This window comes from Sminthopsis crassicaudata, chromosome 2 (genome assembly GCF_048593235.1).
Source record: "Sminthopsis crassicaudata isolate SCR6 chromosome 2, ASM4859323v1, whole genome shotgun sequence".
In the NCBI taxonomy this organism is placed as follows: Eukaryota; Metazoa; Chordata; class Mammalia; order Dasyuromorphia; family Dasyuridae; genus Sminthopsis; species Sminthopsis crassicaudata.
Genome location: NC_133618.1, coordinates 111,020,873 through 111,040,679, shown reverse-complemented (window position 1 = coordinate 111,040,679; position 19,807 = coordinate 111,020,873). Strand labels below are relative to the sequence as shown.

The following is a 19,807-nucleotide window of genomic DNA, read 5'->3' as shown; positions in this document are numbered from 1 at the left end:
TAGTAACGTCTTTCTTATTAAGTACTCTCAGCTATTAGTAATAGATTCTAGAAACATTAATTAAGCACAGAAATCTTATGCATAGCCATAGTAGATGTAACAGCATCTGTGTACTAACACATACTGTTTATCTAATATCTCAGATAACAGCAGTTTGGAAAGTGATTTAGAAGAGCTCAGCCTTGCTAGAAATAGGTATGCTGCCAGCAGCAAGGAATTTATTGCCTGATATAGATGCAAACATTAAAAATTTTAATAGGAATATATACATGTTTGTTGAACAGAAATTGAACTATTGAAAATACAATGGAAAAGTAGATTGATTGTAGGAACAAATTTTTCTTCCCCAGAACAAAAATGTGATAGCACCACTGAATAACAGCATATAGTACAATAATAATTTTAGCTAACTAGGATTTTGGGCATTTTGAACCATTATTTTCCCCTAAGCCAAGAGATTTTCCTACTTAAGCATGGAAATTCCATTTTTATTTACACATCTATCTTGTATTTTGCTTTATGGTTACTTTTGATGTGTCATGTCCCTCTGTTAGACTATTATTTCTGTGAAGAAATTGGGAACTTATTTAAACTTTGTATTTCAGTCATCTTAGTGCTTACCCACATTGGGTACCTGTTTTCTTGAAGACTTGGGAGGTCATCATTAGGATCACATTCCCCTCCCCAATTGTTTTTTATTGTTCTGTAATGCCATCAAGACTTTTGGGGGTTATTGTTTACTGTAAAGTAAGTAGTTCCAGATTGCTAAACTTTTATATAATTCTCTTTTTATTAGTTACTAGTTTACTAGTGTGGGTATTTCTGCGTATAAAAGGGTAGAGAGTTCTCTTTATATCAGTTAAGTGTCATGTATAGATTCTGCTATTAAATTTGCCTCTAGCAGTCCAAAACTTTTCTGTTCAAACTTGAATTATCTTATCTGCCACTTGCTTATTATTTATTACAACAGATAGAGAGGAGCAAACAAATTCTGGATGATTAAGCGTCTGTCTTATGCTTTTAGATAAAATCATAGAATCTTATTTAAAAAGGACCTTAAAATCATCCAGTCTAGTTGGTACTTGCATGGGATTCCTTTCTACAATAGTTAAACATATTATCAGTTCCACTTGAATATTTGAATTGAAGGCAAACTTTAGTGCTTACGCAAAGTAGTCTGTTCTATCTTGCAAATGCAATTTAGAAGGTTTTTCTTTATATTTACCTGAAATCTGTTTCTTAGCTAAGCTATCTTTACATAGAAGAATTTTGTTCAAATGATAGCTCAGATACTGTCAGTACAAAAGGGTTAATTAAGTATGTTCATTTAATTTTTTAGGCAGGTTTTCATGTATGGTTAATAAAAATGAGACAGTTTTGGGATTTTTTTAAAAGAGAAATAGGTAAGAATCTTTATAACATTCATAAATGTGTATTTTGATTATGTAATCATACATTTATACAAATAGAAGAAAGTAAAACATGGTAGATAATTTATTTTTAGAACTGCTGATCTTAAAATAGTGTTTTAAAAAAATTGGATATTGTATCTTCTAATTTGTCTTAACACTCCACCCCTCCCCCCTGTCTATTAGTATATGTGAGCTAATTATATTTTCTTTTTTATCAGGATATTTCAGCTCAAGAAAGCAATATATTAGGGGCGTTCTGTGATATGAATGTAAGTAGTGTGCATTTTTTATTTTAAAATTTTTGACATTTAAGTCCTTTGTTAGATATATATTTGAATTTTTTATATTAAGATAGGATGTGTTTAGAAGTATTGACTGCAAGAATTTAATTTTATGACTTTCAAATGATTATGTATGTTCTTGTATTTTCTAGGATGTAGAAGTACCATTGCACTTGCTTCGTTATGTTTGTTTGTTTTGTGGAAAAAATGGCCTTTCCCTCATGAAGGATTGCTTTGAATATGGAACTCCTGAAACTTTGCCGTTTCTCATAGCACATGCATTTATTACAGTTGTATCTAATGTGAGTATCATATGGACTTATTTCACTCCTTCAAACATCAAAATGTATTTCAGAATGAGAAATTTGTATAAGAAGGGATGAATTATTTCAACCAATTTCCTTGTATGTCTGTTACACACACACACACTCTCTCTCACTCTCTCTTTCTCTCTCTCTCTCTCTCTCTCTCTCTCTCTCTCTCTCTCTCTCTCTCTCTCTCTCTCACACACACACACACACACACACACACTCTAGTACTGATGGAATTGACCATGAGTTTAATTTTTCTGAGTTATTAGAGCTGAGATGAAATGTTAAAAAATTTAAATTTTCTCCTGGATTAATCTTTATAGTTAATTCAGGCTTATAAAGATTATATTCTTTGAATGTTTTGTAATTTATAAGATGTACTCTTAGTTGTGAGCAAGTGAATATCAAACATTGATATTTGAACTTTGAAACCTGTTGGCTTGCTTTCTTAAGCTATATTTTGAAGTTTAATGATGGCAAGATGGTTTTTTTTAAGAGCAGCTTTCAGAAATAGTTTTAAATATCCATATCTCCCCAGACTCTATTCAAAATGTATGTAGTCTTCCTCCATTTCACTTTTATAAAGTAAGGGTTTTTTTTTTTTTGTTTGTTTTGTTTTGTTTTTTTGTTTTTTTGTTTTTATTTTTTTTTAAATAGCATATGAAACCTAGACTATCAAAGAGGCAAATTCTATTACTTTTGAAGCAAAATGCAGGATTTCTCTGGGATGTACTCTTATGGTTATAGCTGTGACTATAGAACAGAGTAGAAATACTCCAAATGTTCAAAAGATTGGGTAAGTCTGAAACTAGACCTTTCAGGAAAGTAACAAATTGTTATCTGATGTTTTCTTGCAAAAGAAAACTTATGTTGGGTATTATGATGCAAAGAGGAAATGCCTTCCAATTCTAATAGACTTGTGATAGAAAGTGCCATTTGTATCCAGAGAGAGAGAGACCTATAGAGACGATTGTGGAACAAAGCACACTATTTACACATTTTTGTTATTTGCTTGGGTTTTTTTTCTTTTTTGATTTAATTTTTCTTGTGCAGCCTGATGAATATGGAAATGTATTTAGAAGAATTGCACATGTTTAACCTATATCTGGATTACTTGCTGTCTTCGGGGAGGGGGGAAAGGAGAAAAATTTGGAACTCAAGGTTTTGCAAAGGTGAATGTTGAAAACTGTCTTTGCACATATTTGGAAAAATTAAATACTATTTAAATAAAATGAAATTCCTTAAAGAAACTTATAAGTTAATTGATGAATAAAATAGTTTATGTTTTATTGGTTAATTGATAGGAGGGGTAAACAACAATTTTTGTAGGTTAAAAAATCAAATTTTTTATTTGACTCAAAAACATCTGGGTGTTGAACTTCAAGTTTAACATGAACTAGCTACATAATGTGGAAGCTAAAAAAAACTTGGTGTAAACATGGACTATTTAAAAGGAACAAGAGGGCAATATTCCCTCTGTTCTTAGTAAGATTGCCCAGAGTCACACTGCTAATATTGTGTCTGAGGCCAGAATTAGACTGAGGTCCTCCTTACTTCTGGGCTGATGCTTTATTCACTGAACTATCTAGCTGTCTTTCTAGTAAGATCTTTTAAAGAGAATATTTTGTTCAGGTCTGGGTCCCACGTTTTGAGAAGGACATGAGTAAGTTAGGGCAATCAGGATGGTGAAAGTTATCATGTATCTATTATATGAGAATCTGTTAAAACAATTGGGGATATTTATCCTGAAGAAGATGAGACTCAGCAAAATGCCCCACTTAAGAATTTGCAGGGATATCATGTAAATAACTGATTAGAATTGTTCTCTTTGGGCTAAGAGAACAAAATGAGGAGCAATGGGTAGACCTACAAAGAAGCAAGTTTAGAATTGGTCTTTTAAAAAAAAATCATAGCAAGTAGAACCACATGGGCCTTGACTGATATCTTGATTTCTTCCTCTAAAAAAGTTAATAGTAAGAATAGTAAATAACATTTATATATCACATAAATAGTTGTGAAGCACTTTATAAATACTATTTTGTTCCCACGACAAATTTAGAGGTTAGATGTTACAGTTTTCACTTTCCAGATGAGGAAAACCAAGATAAATAGAGCTAATGAATGTCTGAGACTGGATGTCTAATTTCAGTTTCCTAATTTTAGTTTTAGTTCTTTTATCCACTTTACCAGCTAATTGCTTCTGTGTTCATGTCATTTGATCATTCATCAATGTGCCTTTCAAAAGCAATTCTATCTGAAGCTTTTGAGACACACACCTATACAGAAATCTGTATATCCTATCCCAACCTGCCCTCCTCATTGACACTCACAGATAAATAACTAATCCTTGAGAGTATCAAATTTGATGTCCTGGAATATCTCAAATTTTAAACCTAAACCACAGTGCATTTATTTTTTATTCCTAAAGCCACCCCTCTTCTGGATTTCTTTATTTCCATTGAAGATATCATTTTTCCAGGCTTGCAAATTTGTAACCTTAGTTTTAACTTGTTTCTTTACTCTCCCTCAGTCCACATTTATAATGAGTCCAAGTTGGCAAATTGTACCATTTTTCCTTGTGTAACATCTCTTAACATTTAACACTTCTTCCTTTTCAGATCAGCTACTAACTTAGGTTAGTAATTTATTTATCATTCAGAAACTATTGCTGTCAGTCTCAAATAGAAATAAAGCCACTAAACCAAGCAATATAGTCCCTGCCCTCTTTGACTGTTGCCATGGCCTCTTAATTGATTTCCCATTCTAGTCCCATTCATATCTTTGCCCATTTTAGTCCATTTTCCATATAGTTGAAGAAGGTAATTTTCCTTAAGTGGAGATATGATTATTTTGCCCTTCTGCACAATAAACTCCAATTGCTTCATGAATTTCCTTTAGGATGATATATAAACTCCTCTTCAGTGCTTCTTGACTTGATTGAACAACAACCTTCATTATATACTACTTTACAACATCATTACATATTATTTCTTGTCCTGCATTCTTTTCACATGATAATTTATCTCCAGTTTCTGGATCTTTGTATTGGTTATCCCCCATTCATGGACTCTTTCTTTTTCATCTTTGTCTCATAGAATCTGTGCAGTTCACCTCTCAAGTTCTACATAAAGCCTGTCTACCACCACCCCTCCTATTGTTAATGTTCTCCTTCTCCAAAAACCACATCTACATCTCTTTACATTGATATCTATATATACACATAGTGTGTACCTGTAAAACTAATTTATTTTGCATATAGTATAATAAGTGTCTTCTTTCTTCCATATAACTTCCCATTAAAGTTTTTGAAAGTAGGCTTGTTTCATTCTTTCTCTCTAGAATCCAGCTTAAAATCTTGGCACATAATATTTTCTTAAAGAATATTTGTTAGTTGCCTTTTTTTTTCAGTCATCCTTTGATTTTCTTATACTCTCATTATAAACAAATTTTTATAAGTTGTATGTACACAGTTTTATTGTTAAATTTGTCACCTTATTGCTAGAAACAGATATTCTTAGAAATAAGAATAGGGACCTGTTTTTTGCTTATAACTAATTGGAGTCTGTTAATCAGGCTGAGTCTGAAGCCAGTAATTCCATCAAGACCAGGATACAAGGCCAAATAGCTAGGAATCACTCCCCATATTCTGCTCCCATATATTCCTCCCCCCCTTCTCCCCCCCAAAAAAAAGGAAAAATAAAATGACAAAATGTCATTAACCATTGCAATTTAAAACCTTTAGAATTAATTAAGAATTCATATGTAACTGGTATATATTTTAAAATATTAACTATTTTATCCCCATGTCTCTTCTGTATTATGCTTTGTTGATTAAGTATGTGTTTTTATACTTAAATCAAAGAGTTTCATGAATGAAACCACTTGCTTTTTTATGCTTTGCAAAGTCTGTAGAAAATTAGCAACTTTATTCATAAATTATTTGTGAAATGGTTCTTCCACAAACTTATCTATGATTTTGTTTTAGCTATAGATTTTTAAAAGAATGAACAATAGGAAATAATGTCTTCCAAATCTTTCTCCATACTCATAATGCTACTACCTTAGTTTAGGGCTTATCACCTTTTGCTAGATTTTTGCAATAGTCTCTTGGTCCCCTCAATTCCAAGTTTTCTTCATACTAGTCCAACCTACACATTGCTGTCAAAGTGACTTTCCTTATGCATGGATTTGATCCTGTTCTTTTCCTGTTGATCACAATCTTCTTATTTCCTTTAGGATGAAATAGAAATTTCTGTTTAGCTTTTAAGTCCATTTATAACCTGAGCTCTCTTTCCAGCCTTATAGGATAGTTAAAGCTCCCTCCCCTATTTTGTAATACATTCAAACTACCCTTCTCTCTGTTCATCCTTTTCACTGAGTAAATATGAACTCATATTTCAGTCTTTAAAGCACTGCATTGCTTGGATGAAGTTTAGCTTTTTAACTTCATTATATATCATGTCCCTTTCCATTCTCTGTAGTCTAGCCAAACTATCTTCTTATGTCTACTACAAGCAGTCCTCTTTAAGAAACAGATCAAGCATCATATTCCATGTAAAGACTTTTTCTAATACCTTTCATCTGCTAATGTCCTCCCTCCCAAACTGTCTTGCATTAACTGTGGGCATATATTTGTTTCCATTAATTTTATATTTATACTATACATATTCTGTAGTTTCTTGTCTTCTTTATTAGAGTATTGTGAATAAGAGTTGTTTGATTCTAGAATAATATAGTGGCTGGCACATTGAAGGTTCTTTAAATAATTTTGGTTGATTGATGGTGTATTAATCCTGGAGTCAAAAGACCTAAATTCAAATCTGAAGTCTTTTGTTCATAAACTATATACTTGGGAAGTTTTTTTTTTTCTTTCCATTTGGGATGACTTGAAATCAATGTCTTCCTTAATAAAAAGGGGGGATAATAATAAACCACTTCTGACACAGGTTTTTTTATGAGGGTCAAATGAAAGAATATATATGAAATGAATTTTAAATTTATAAACCTATTTAATTGTTTTTCTGCCAAACATATGAGATTGTCACAAACAATATAACTGTTCATTTTCTATTTTATGTTCATTAGGCTTTTTTATCTTTCATATTAATGAAATGCTAATATTATTTTGTAGATATGATTCTCAAGTAGTTGTTATAGTATAAAAGGTTGACATAAAAGATCTGTTTTATGACATTGATCTAGAAGTTGACAATTCACTTAGTACCCTTCAGAAATCTTCCTTTTGGCTATTTCTACTACCTTTGTCCATATTGCTTTGTGACCTTAGTGACAAAAGTCATGAATTGGTTTTCATTTTTTATTTCAGCATTTATGGTCACAGTGGAACTGTGATAGAAAAGGAGAAAGTTAGCCAGCAATTATACCATTTTTATTTATCTATAAGCTTTAATTTGGTTGTTGGTATTTTCTGCATGAGATTCCTATGTAGTGACTAAGGGAAACATACTGCTGAGGAATAGATTCATATTAGTATTGACTTTGTAATAGTAACTCGAATTAGAAGGAAGTGGCAACAAAATTTCTGATAGTCTTTTCAACGTGCTGTCTACACTTTGGCTATCATGCTAGCTATCTTTTCCTACCTTTCTTTCTGTCTCAACCTTAGATTCCATCCATGAGTCTGTTGGATCTGATGGGTGTGCTTTTTCCTCATCTTGCCTTGTACCAGGCTTTTATACCACCTCTTGGTCCTCTGTATACATGCACTTATGCTTGTGAGTTCATTATCTCTAAAACTATATTTTGGCCTCTTGAAATATAAGCATTTTGAAGGCAGGAAATGACTTGCTTGCTTATGTTTTTGTCCTGAGTATACAGCATATAGTAACAGCTTAATAAAAAAAAAATTTTTTTTGAAATAAATTTAAAATAAAGAACATATACTACTTAGAGAGGAAATATGCCTGATGAAATTTGCTTTACCCTATGCCTGATAACAATAACATAGTTAATAGGATCTTTAATCATTTTACTTTGTAATATTAATGCCAAAGACTTGTCAGCAGACCATTATTACAATGTGTGCATCAATATTAGTTGCAGATGGTAAAAAGATAGAGAAATTTAAAAATCTCATTAATAATCTTCAAATTAAGTCAGTGTAATGCTTTGATATCTGTTGTATACCCAGCAAAAGTGGAAGAGATGAGTATAGTGAGAAACATTGAGAAAAACTTCAGGATTAAGGAATGAAATAAACATTTTCACAGAGTATGTATCTTTGTCATGAATGTTTTCTCTGAGACAGACTTAGTGGCTATTAGATATGACAAGTACCAGATACCACAAGCAAAAAATAATTATTTCCTACCTGACTTGTCTCCTGGACTTGATTCATTGTCTCTAAAAACTCTTCTTTCAGCAAGATTACATCAACTTTGAAACTCTCCTCTTTAGGACCTTGGACTTCTGAAGCTTCTATTTATTTATATAGAACTCTTCTTAGATCTTCTATTTAAGGAGTGAGTATAGGAGATACTTTTAATTTACCATGTTTCAGTTGAGAAGCAAGTGATATGCCTATTTTATTGTTATTCCCCTAAAATAAAAATAAGAATTGTGTAAAGTCTTTACTGATCTACTGGAAAAGATGTAATGAAATGTGTTACTTGTGGTTGTTAGGGGAATTAGCCTTGTCAAGGAGAGAACCTACCTCTTATTGTGTGAAAGAGAGGTAAAACATTTTAAGTAATTTGAGGTGAAGAACAGGAAAGAAGAGAAAGTTTGCTCCAAAGGGCATATTTTTTTTTTTTTTTTTTAAGGTTTCAGTTTTCTGATTGAAATATAGCTATATATCAGTGTTCGGTTTATGTTACCTAGCCAATAAACAATTCTGCAGCAATTAGTTGGACCAATGTGGCATTATTTTCTCATATAAGGAAAGTTGATTATTAGGTCTGCATGTGGTTCTTATAATGAGAGGCTTAAAATTTTGATGGGTCATACTAGCTTGCTTAATTAGGTTATTAAGTTCTTTCTGGTTTGTGATTTTTGCAGAACGTAGGCAAGAAAGCCCCCCTCAAAGAAAAAGACCAAGGTTACTCTTTTAAGCACATATGTTTCTAAAATGATCTGTTTTTTCTTCCATGTTTATTTATATCTAGCTATTTACACTTTTGTTTTCCATTAGAATATATACTGTTTGAAGTCAGCAACCATTTTTATCTTTCTTTGCATGTCAGTGTTAAGCAATAATGCCTAGCATCTAGTAAGCCACTCAAAAAGGCAAAAACTTGTTAGTTGACACAACTACCAAAGTAATTTTCCACAAGTATGGATTTCTGAACTATGCCTGACTTAGGCAAGTCTTTTGGTATTTTAGTTCTCATATTGGAAATTTTGTTACTGTCTCACATGTGTGTGTATAAAATACACACACACACACACACACACACACACACACACACACACACACCCCTTTTCTGTCTCCTCCTTACCCCCACTATGTCATTTAACAGTTGAAAACTTTTTATTTAGCTATATAGGAAGAAAAGCATCAAACAAGGATGTTTAGAGAGGACAACAGAATATCATTTGCTGTCAATGATTGAAAGACTATATGGTGTAAGAATATTGGAAAAGTAGAATGCGGCTTTGATAAGAAATTGTGAAAGGTTTGAATGCCAAAGAGAGGATTTTGTATTTGATCCTAGAGTTAATAGGGAGTTACTGGATTTTAGTAATTAGAAGAGCTGACATTGTTGTACCACTGCTTTAGGAAAATCACTTTGGTGAGTGAATGGAGGATAGATTGGGACAGGGAGAGACTTCTGGTAGGTAGACCAAGCACTAGACTTTTGCAGTAGTCCAAGCATGAGATGTTGAGAGCCTCTGTACTGGAGTTGTGTTAGTATCATTGGACAGAAGGGGTATATTTTATTTATATTTTCTTTAAAAATTTTTTTTCTTTTTTTTTTTCTTTTTTAATTATAGCTTTTTATTGACAGAACATATGCATGGGTAATTTGTACAACATTGTACCTTGTACTCACTACTGTTCCAACTTTTCCCTTCCCTCCCTCCACCCTCTCCCCCTCCCCTAAATGGCAGGCAGTCTTATACATGTTAAACGTGTTAAAATATATCCTAGATACAATATATGTGTGCAGATCCATGGTATATTTTAAAGATGTGAATGTGAAATTGACATGTCTTAGCAATTGATTGGATATAGGGAATAAGCAATAATGAAGTCAAAGATGTGAGCTTGGGAGTGAGAGGATGTAAAACTTAAACTCTAGTAGTAAACTCCTTATTTTCCAGGATGAAATTGTAAACTCTTTACAATTAGGTTCCTTTTTATCTTTTCATTCATTTATTACAGTATCCCTTTCTGGTCCAGCAACAATCTACTTTTTGTTCTTCAGACAGTATTTCATTTCTCATCTTCATGCCTATGCATTGGTTTTCCCTCAAGCCTGAAATGCTTTTGTTCCTAACCTATATCTCTTTAGAATTTCTGCCTTCCTTTAACATTTAGGTAAATTAACACCTCTTTCATGTGGCACTTGTCTCTAGTTGTTAACCACTTTTTTCTTTAAGACTTAAGTCTTAGGAGGACCAGAGTTCAAATCTGGTCTCAGACACTTAACACTTCCTAGCTGTGTGACCCTGGGCAAGTCACTTAACCCCAGCCTCAGGGAGGGAAAAAAAAAAAGACTTAAGTCTTAAGGTCTTTTTTTTTTTTTTCAGCCTTTTTTTCCCTATCTTCATTACATATACATATATGTACATTTTAAATTTCCTTCCCTCTCCTGTCCTTAAATTTTAATAGTAGGGACTTGATTTTGTTTTTCTTTGAATCACTAACACTTAGCAATATGTATGATTTAATCATTAGTGCTTACCTTTTATAAATGCTTACTCAGCCAGTGCAGTTTTGTTTGGCAAGAGAGGAGATTACAAATTTTCAGGCTGGGATTTTGATCCCTTGTAGAAGGTGGTAGGTACCTAAACTGAAGCTTGAAAGAAGCTAGAGATTATACTACACGAAGATGAGGGGTGAATTCTTTCTGAGCATGAGGTCAGGCTGCACATATGTATATAAACAGGCTATGTATGGATTGCTATGTGGGGGGAAAAAAGCCAGAAAATCATTTTGATGAACCATTTGTAAAAGGAAAGTAAGTAATGTTTGATAAGACTAGAAAGCTGGATTGTAGCTAGGATTATGAGCCAGAGGAATTTGTATTTGGATGGACTTTCTTTACATATGTAATATCTCAATGCATTGATAAAAAAACAAAACAAAACACACACACTACTAGTTGTTTGTAAAATAGTGGGATTTTTAAAAACATAAATAACTGCATATAATAATATTATCTTTTATCTTTTATAATGAGGGATTGAAATGGGACCTTTGATTTCATTAATATAAGGAATTCTAGGATGAAGAATCTCCTATTTTCCGTGAGGCACACCACTTTCTTTGTCTTACTGTGTTGCTTACAATAGGGCTTTTTCCACTTGCAACTTCATTTTACCTGAGAAATTTTTATTTTATTTTATTTTAATAGTTTTTATTTACCAGATATTTGTATGGGTAATTTTACAACATTGACAATTGCCAAACCTTTTGTTCTAATTTTTCCCCTCCTCCTCCTTCCCCTCCCCCCACCCCCCATGGCAGGTTGACCAATACATGTTCAATATGTTAGAGTATATAATAAATACAATATATATTTTATATGACCAAACAGTTGTTTTGCTGTTCAAAAAGAATTGGACTTTGAAATAGTGTATAATTAGCCTGTGAAGGAAATCCAAAATGCAGGCGGACAAAATTAGAGGGATTGGAAATTCTATGTAGTGGTTCATAATCATCTCCCAGAGTTCTTTCACTGGGTGTAGCTGGTTCAGTTCATTACTGCTCTATTGGAACATATTTGGTTCATCTCATTGTTGAAAATGGCCACATCCATCAGAATTGATCATCATATAGTATTGTTGTTGAAGTATACAACGATTTCCTGGTCCTGCTCATTTCACCCTGAGAAATTTTCATGTAACCCTAGGGATGTAGGTATATAAAATAGATATATAAATCAAACATTTACTGGTAATAGATTACAAAGAAATTTATTTTAAAACAATACATTGGCATACATAAAGTTTTACCATTTATTAAAGATGAAAGCAAATTTGCATAGTAATGACATGGGTATGTTTATTTTTACATAAAGAATAAAATCTTGGCAGAATATTTGATGCCTTTTACTTTTGTTGGATTTTTTTATTACTCTCACATTCAGTTATACAACCCTCCGTGGGGTCATGACTTAAAAGTTTAAGAAGCTTAAGCTTAGAATACTGAGAGATTAAATGATTTGTTCTTATCTGTGTACAATTTATATGTATTTGCCAAAGTTCTGATTTGAATCTAGGTCTTCAGATTTTAAGACTAGCTCTCTATTGTGCCTTGTTGTCTCTCATATCCTGTACAATATATAATTTAATTATGTTTTATGTAGGAGTAGCAGACCACTTTATTACAGGTTTTATATGATTATTTGTTGGTAGTCACTTATTATTTGTTTCTATAGAAGGTAATACCTTTTATTTTTCTTATAGATTAGAATATGGCTGCATATACCTGCTGTCATGCAGCATATTATTCCATTTAGGACCTATGTTATCAGGTAAGTTTTTTCTTAAAATATATTTGTTTAATTTAATATTTATATTGCTTATGAATATTTATTACCTAAGAGCCAGAAAGTTCTCAATTTTTTTGGAGTTATGGGCTCAGATGACATCATTTCCATGTTGCTTTTGTTGCTAAGTTTTTTAAAAATCACTTTCTAGAACCTCTTTTAGGAACTTTTTCCTAATGGAAAGTTAGTATCTTATTTTGTCTGTTTTGTTGTTATCTCCCACTCAACCCCCACATCATTTGTCTTGGTGAAAGAGGGTGGGGAGGGCTTTGGATGAAGAAGACACAACTTGCATTGGATGCTATATCCTGCCAAAGGTGAGTATAGGATGTTGGGATCATAGATCTAGAGATAGAACAAGGTCATAGTTATTTAGTTTAATGTCCTAATTTTAGAAATAAAGAAAATGAGATCCTAAAATTTGGTCTGAGTCTTGTTCAAAGTCATATCTGACATTAAATACCACTATTGAGTTGAATTCAAGTTCTTTGACTTCGAAGTTTTTTGGACCATAGTAGCCTGTAATATTGTGGGGGAAGTCTTTCTTGTTTATGCCGTATTTCTCTTTTGGCTTAATTAATTGTTTATTTACTTTGGTGCATAATATAGTTAAGTTCTGGCCCATTGTTATAATAGCTGTCTAAGACTCATGTTGGAACAGAGCTATAAGACACTGTGCAGCTCACTTGAATTCCAACTATCCTGAGTACTAAATTTTCTCCAGCTGCTGTTCACAGCAAATAAGCTCTGAGATTCCTATAAATCCAACTAAAGGAGCCATATTTTTATTGTTTTCATACAGTTGCCAATATAAAATCTGTTAGCAATTGCATGTTTGATTTCTTTTTGTACCTTAGTTTTCAGTATCCAGAATCACAGGGTCAAAGTGAATGTCTTTGCCAACTTTGAAATTCCAATGCCTATATTTTTTAATTGTTACTTTAACGTTAGTAAACATTGATTTAGACATAAGTCCTACAAGTTGCCTGAATTATATGGAGTCATATAGAAATTACTAGCTTAGGATCACTCATCTTTTTCTTCCTTGGCTCCTATTGACTGCAAATGGGATTTGAAGAATTGTCAGAGATGGAATTTAAACTTTCTTTTTTCTATATTCTATACTTTATCCACTAATATTTTTGATTTTTCCATGCTCAGTTCATTCTTCCTAGACAGTAGTTTCTGTCTAGAGCTAATTTAGTACTAAAATAACCTCCCTGGGCCTCCATTTTCTTATTGGTAAAAAGAGGTTTTATTCTTTTTTTTTTTTTTTTTTTTTTTTTTTTTTTTTTAGCTGAGGCAATTGGGGTTAAGTGACTTGCCCAGGGTAACACAGATAGGAAATGTTAAGTGTCTGAGGCCACATTTGAACTCAGGTCCTTCTCACTTCAGGGCTGGTGCTAAATGCACTGTGCCACCTAGTTGGTTCTAAGAGGTTGTATTCTTAATAGGATTGTCCATGAACATTTCTTAGTCTATCTCTAAATGTTATGATCCTTTTAACAGTTTAGTATTCCATTATTCTCTGAACATTTTTTTTTTTTTTTTTTTTTTTTTTTTTTAGTTTTGGTTCCCAGTGTGCTTTTGCAGTTTTTTTTTTTTTGATCAAATAATTTGATTGGGGGTGAGGGAGAAAAAGAATAAATATTTGTCCTTTTTATGAGGTAGAAATTTACTTTAAACCTTCCTTAAATATTATACCCAATTGACAAAATTCATATATATTTCTAGATATCTATTTAAACACAGAAATCTGTTAGTTTTGGAAAAGCAAAAGGGTAGGAGTAAGGTGAATGTTTTGTCTTCCTTCCCACACAGAGAACTAATGTAACTTTTTTTTTACTTAGAGATGATGAGCCTTTGATTATTTCATGATTTTTCACCTCTGGCTCTTACAGATTAGAAATGTAAATGTTAAGGATTTATCAAAATTACATTATAGTAAAAATAATGAAGTTATATTTTAGAGCCTATGTTACCATATTTTTATTAGGAGTTGCTCTCAAGCATCAGCATTGAATGAAACATAATGCATAAAATTCTTAGTTGATGTATTTTTTAAAAATTGGGGAGGGGAGTTTAATTCAAATGTGTTACCAAAGAGTCCATGTTTTACATTGAAAAATCTATAGATTAAATTGGTTTATTCCATTGTTATTTTCCTGAGTTGTTATTTCTGCTGCAGTGGGAAAAAAATGATCTTAATTTAATAAAAGAAGTTACTGCATTTTGTTTTAATATTCTTATCTAAGACTGTTGTTTCATTTCTTTATGCTTATCAATATCATAATAAAAAACATTTTTGGAATATCTCATTTATAGATTGTCATTATTTATTTACACTTTGGTTACAAATCTGAATATTTTGTGTGATTTTTTTTTTCCCCCTCTCTTTCCCTTTCCCCCTGTTTTCCTTACTTTTCTCTGACATTACTTAAATGTCATGTAGACGTTGTTTAGATATATACTTTTAAGTAATTTGAAGGACTCTGGTGTTTTATAGCAAGTATATACCATTTTTCTCTTTAAATATTTTAAAGATTGAAGTAGAAAGGAGTTGATCTACATAGCTGCTTTTGGGAGGTTTCATTTTATCTTTCTAATTATTTTAGGTATTTATGCAAACTTTCTGACCAGGACTTAAGACAGAGTGCTGCTAGAAACATGGCTGATTTAATGTGGAGCACAGTGAAAGAACCATTGGATACAGCCTTATGCTTTGATAAAGAAAGCCTTGATCTTGCATTTAAATACTTTATGTCACCCACATTGACTATGAGGTTGGCTGGACTAAGTCAGATAACAGTAAGTTGCATGTGTTTTTTAGCAATTTAGTTTGGATACATTTTGGGTTGTTTGTGTTAGAAGTAATTGAAATATATTCAATTCTTTTTTGTCCTTATCTTTTAAAATTATTATAATTTATTTACTGCTATTTGCTGTATTATTATTATTGAGTAAAGCAATAAATAATAATAAATGATTAAGAAACATTGAAAATACATGGTTAACATAGGAATATTATATCTGAACCAACATGGATTTGGTTGACTTAATTCCCTTAAACATTTTTTTGCTTAGAGAATTTCTAGTATAAGATTTGTGGTGGACTTAAATACTCATGAATATAGACTTTTTTATCCTTGAAAATTTTTTCATCTATTATCTTGGCAGTTTTACCAATAACTTTCTTTTAAAAACATTGGAGAGATGGTAAAGTATTTTCAGATGATTTTCAGATTAAGTTCATTAAAAATGTTATTTTGAATTGAAACAAGATGTTGGTGTTTTTCTTTTAGAAAATTAATATTAGCAACATGTTTTTGACATTAATTATTGATAAACCAAGAATAAAATATTATAGAAAATTTTACTTAACTTAAAAATGTTTCTCTTGGCATCTCACATTTTTCCATTGAAATAATCAATGAAATTGTAGTGCTGAATTGGGATAATTGAATATGTATGTGTACATCTATTTTCTTTTTTAATGATGTTATCTTTTTTTGCTCCAAATGTTAATATTGTTTAATTTCTTATCATTGTTAACAAAAGAAATTCTAGAAAAATATTCCTGATTGTATTTTAAAGTGATATTTATTTTTTTTCTAATCACAGAATCAGCTTCACACCTTCAATGATGTGTGCAATAATGAATCTTTAGTTTCAGACACAGAAACGTAAGTAAGAATATTATTTTGAACCTTTCTGCACTGGTACATTGTAGTCAGAGTCAAGTCTCATAATATAGTCTTTAATAGATCTTTTAGTAATGATAGATATGCGCTACATGCTATAAATATTTTGAGCCTTCACAGCATATTTTAAAATTAGAAATCTTTCAAAATAATTAAAAAATTTTAAACTAAGATTTCACTCCCCCCAATTAAATATAAAAACTATTTTTAGCATTTTTAAAAAGTTTTGAGTTTAAAATTATATTCTCCTTCCCCCTCCTTTCCTGCCGTCTAATATGATAAGCAGTCTAATGTGTTATACACGTACAGTTTTATAAAGCATTTCCACATTAGTCATTTTGTGCAAAAAGACTTGAACAGAACCAGAAAGGATGGAAAAAAGAAAGAACAAAGGAAGGAAAAAGATTGTTTAGTCTTTATTCAGATAACATTAGTTTTTTCTCTAGAATTGGATAGCATTTTTCATCATGTGTCCTTTGGAATTGTCTTGGATCTTTGTTTTACTGAGAGTGTCCAAGTCAATTCACAGTTCATCATAAAATATTGCTGTTACAAACTTGATAGGTGTCTATCTCAGAATTGTTAATTTGCATTTCTGTAACCAATAGTGATGTAAAGCTTTTTAAAAAAGGACTATAGATAGCTTTGATTTCTTTGTCTGAAAACTGCCTGTTCTTATACTTTGATCAATTGGGGAATGGTATGTATTCTTATAAATTTGATTCATTTCTTAACATTTATGAAAAATGAGGCATTTATCAGAGATATGTGCCGTAAAAAGTTTTTTCTCAGTTTTCTGCAAAGCAATATTTAAAATAACATTAGTTCTGTAGTCTTAATAAATTCACATATATACTATTAACTATAAAAAGCAGAAAAACTTTTACACGAAATTTATATTAGCTATATTAATTCTGTATATAGTCTTGGAAAATTCTTTTCTAAGAAATGGATTATGTTCTTGCTAGTTTTTTCTTTCATCTTACTATCCAGACTGTTATTTAAATCTATATTTAAGTACATGGACCACTCTCTCTTTTCCCTTATTAATTCAGTGCTAGTGTAGTATTATATAAACATTCAACTCCATGTCAGTTTTTCCTGAAAGAAATAGCAAAGGAATGATTCTTTTAGAGATCGAGGAATTCTGTTTCTTTATTTCTAAAATGAGGACATGATTGTTTATTGTATAAATAGTGAACAATTGAATAAGGATTAAAATAAAAAAATGTTAACTGTTAAAGGGGATATAAATATATTAATATCTTATTTATGTGTTAGCCCAGTTTAGAAACTGTACAAGAAGGGACACTTATATACTAGATACTTTATAATAAATAAATAAAGTATTTAAAAAACAAAATATGTTTTGGTTTGTTAAAGTTGATATTTTGAGACAGGTTTTAGGATGAGATTTGCAAAAATACTTTTCTGAAATTGTTAGTTTCTGTATAGCAGGGAATTATAATGGTTTGTGCTTTGAGAATGTAAGTTATAATTATTATCTATCTCCCATTCAGCTGCCAATGTGTAGTTCTTAAAGTACAAGCCTGATCATATAACTCCCTTGCTTAATAAACTTTGTTACTTCTATGATCAGATATCAATTCTTCTTTTTTGAAACCTTTGAAATCTTTCACTACCTATGTCCTTATCTTTCTGTTTTTTTTTTCTTCTCTTAATATTATTTCTTTTCACACACTCAATAGTCTACTGGAATTGGCCTAGGTATTTCTAACATACACATATTATGTCTCATCTCTGTACTCTTTGCTTTGTCTATCCTTTCCTGATATAATGCACTCCTTACTAACTTATTAGAATGTGTAACTTCCTTTACATCTCATCATGAATGTTTCTTGTTACCTTTAGATGTTATCTTATAATGTTATATGAGGTTACTTTATATTTCTTTTATATATTTTTCACAGGATTATGTGAATGTGTTGTTTCCCTCATAAGTTCCTTGAGGTCAGGGACTGTTCACTTTTTTTCTTTGTATGAAGGACCCAGTATAATCTGCAAATTCATAAATTTCTTCCCCTCTTTCCACACTCTTTATTCATTAGTGATTTGTATCTGTTTAAACTGATTAAGGAATCTTTAGGTTGTTTTGTTTCTTAAACTTAAACCAGTGTCAGTAATTATAGGAATAGTTACATAGAGCAATAGCTTAGAATAGGAAGTCTCATCTTTATGAGTTTAAAAAAAAAACAAAACAGTTTCAGACACCTACTAGGTGTGATTCTGGGCAAGTCACTTAACCTATTTTGCCTCAGTTTCCTCATTTGTAACATGAGTTAAAGAAGGAAATGACCAACCGCTCCATTATTTTTGCTTAAAAAACCCAAAATGGAGTCATGGAGAATAGGATAGGATTGAAAGGATTCAAAAATAACATAATAATAATAAATGTAGTGCTTGACTAGGAATCAGAAAATTCAGGGTTTGAATCTTGCCTCAGATATTTGATATGTGACCCCCGTGACTCCAGGCAAGTTAGTTACTCTCAGCCTAATTTTCTTCAATTGTTAAATGGGGATAACAGTAATACCTTTTTTATATAGTGTTGTGGTAAATATTGAATAATAATTAACATTTATAATAGTGCTTAAATTCATAAAGCACTTTACATAGATTATTTCATTTGATCCATGTGTAGGAGAGATAGATGATATTTTTATCCCCAATTTACAGGTGGGAAAAGAGACTGAGTCCATTACTCCACTTTGCTAACTTGCTGTATATAACATATGGTAATGTATATAAAGTACATATAAAAATTATAATTATAGTATATGGCTGAGATGGAGTGGGGAAAAGTACATTGTGCTAAGTGAGTATGTTGAGCAACTGATTGGTTAAGGTGTTTGAGGGAGAGTTAATATGTATATTGAAATACCATAGTAGGTGGGCAGGAAGGAGAGAAAAATTGTGAGCCAAGTATCACCTTCATTGGAGAAGGAAGGCAAGTGACCTTGGGATTTCAGTTGAGTAGTGGAGATGAATTTGGAAGAGGGGGTAATTAAGTGATAGAGGTAGGGAGAAATGTGAGTGATATATATATATATATATATATATTTTTTTTTTGGTTTAGTTAAGGAAGATCTTTTATTTCCCTCTTTGCATCTTAACTGTTTCCTAGGTTCTAATTAATTTCGGGTACACCTGTTATTGATGCTTAGTCTAGTGTGTATACTTGTTCCAGAAGTATTTCTCTAAAATTTTTTTGTGTGTGCTGATTGTGTGGGGTTTTTTTTTTGCAGTGAGGTAGTATTTGCCTTTTTGTACCTGGCTTTAGTTAATGAACACTATATTTTCTTACCATTGAACAAATTTTCACTTATTTCTGGATTTATTGCCAATTTTATACATTAAAATTAGTCTTTTTAAGTTCTTCTCTTGACTTAGGATGCCAGTTAGTCT

The 19,807-nt window shown here is 31.5% G+C and overlaps 1 protein-coding gene across 3 annotated transcripts in view; it reads left to right on the top strand.

The window, feature by feature from the left end:
* USP34 (ubiquitin specific peptidase 34) overlaps nucleotides 1-19,807 on the top strand; it is a 264,493-nt gene that overhangs the window by 68,172 nt on the left and 176,514 nt on the right. For all 3 annotated transcript variants that reach the window (XM_074287014.1, XM_074287013.1, XM_074287012.1), the window contains 5 exons: nucleotides 1,631-1,681; nucleotides 1,846-1,995; nucleotides 12,598-12,665; nucleotides 15,296-15,488; nucleotides 16,302-16,363. In XM_074287014.1, coding sequence (XP_074143115.1) covers nucleotides 1,676-1,681; nucleotides 1,846-1,995; nucleotides 12,598-12,665; nucleotides 15,296-15,488; nucleotides 16,302-16,363 — 479 coding nt within the window. In that variant the 5' untranslated portion in view covers nucleotides 1,631-1,675. The remainder of the gene's footprint in view (nucleotides 1-1,630; nucleotides 1,682-1,845; nucleotides 1,996-12,597; nucleotides 12,666-15,295; nucleotides 15,489-16,301; nucleotides 16,364-19,807) is intronic.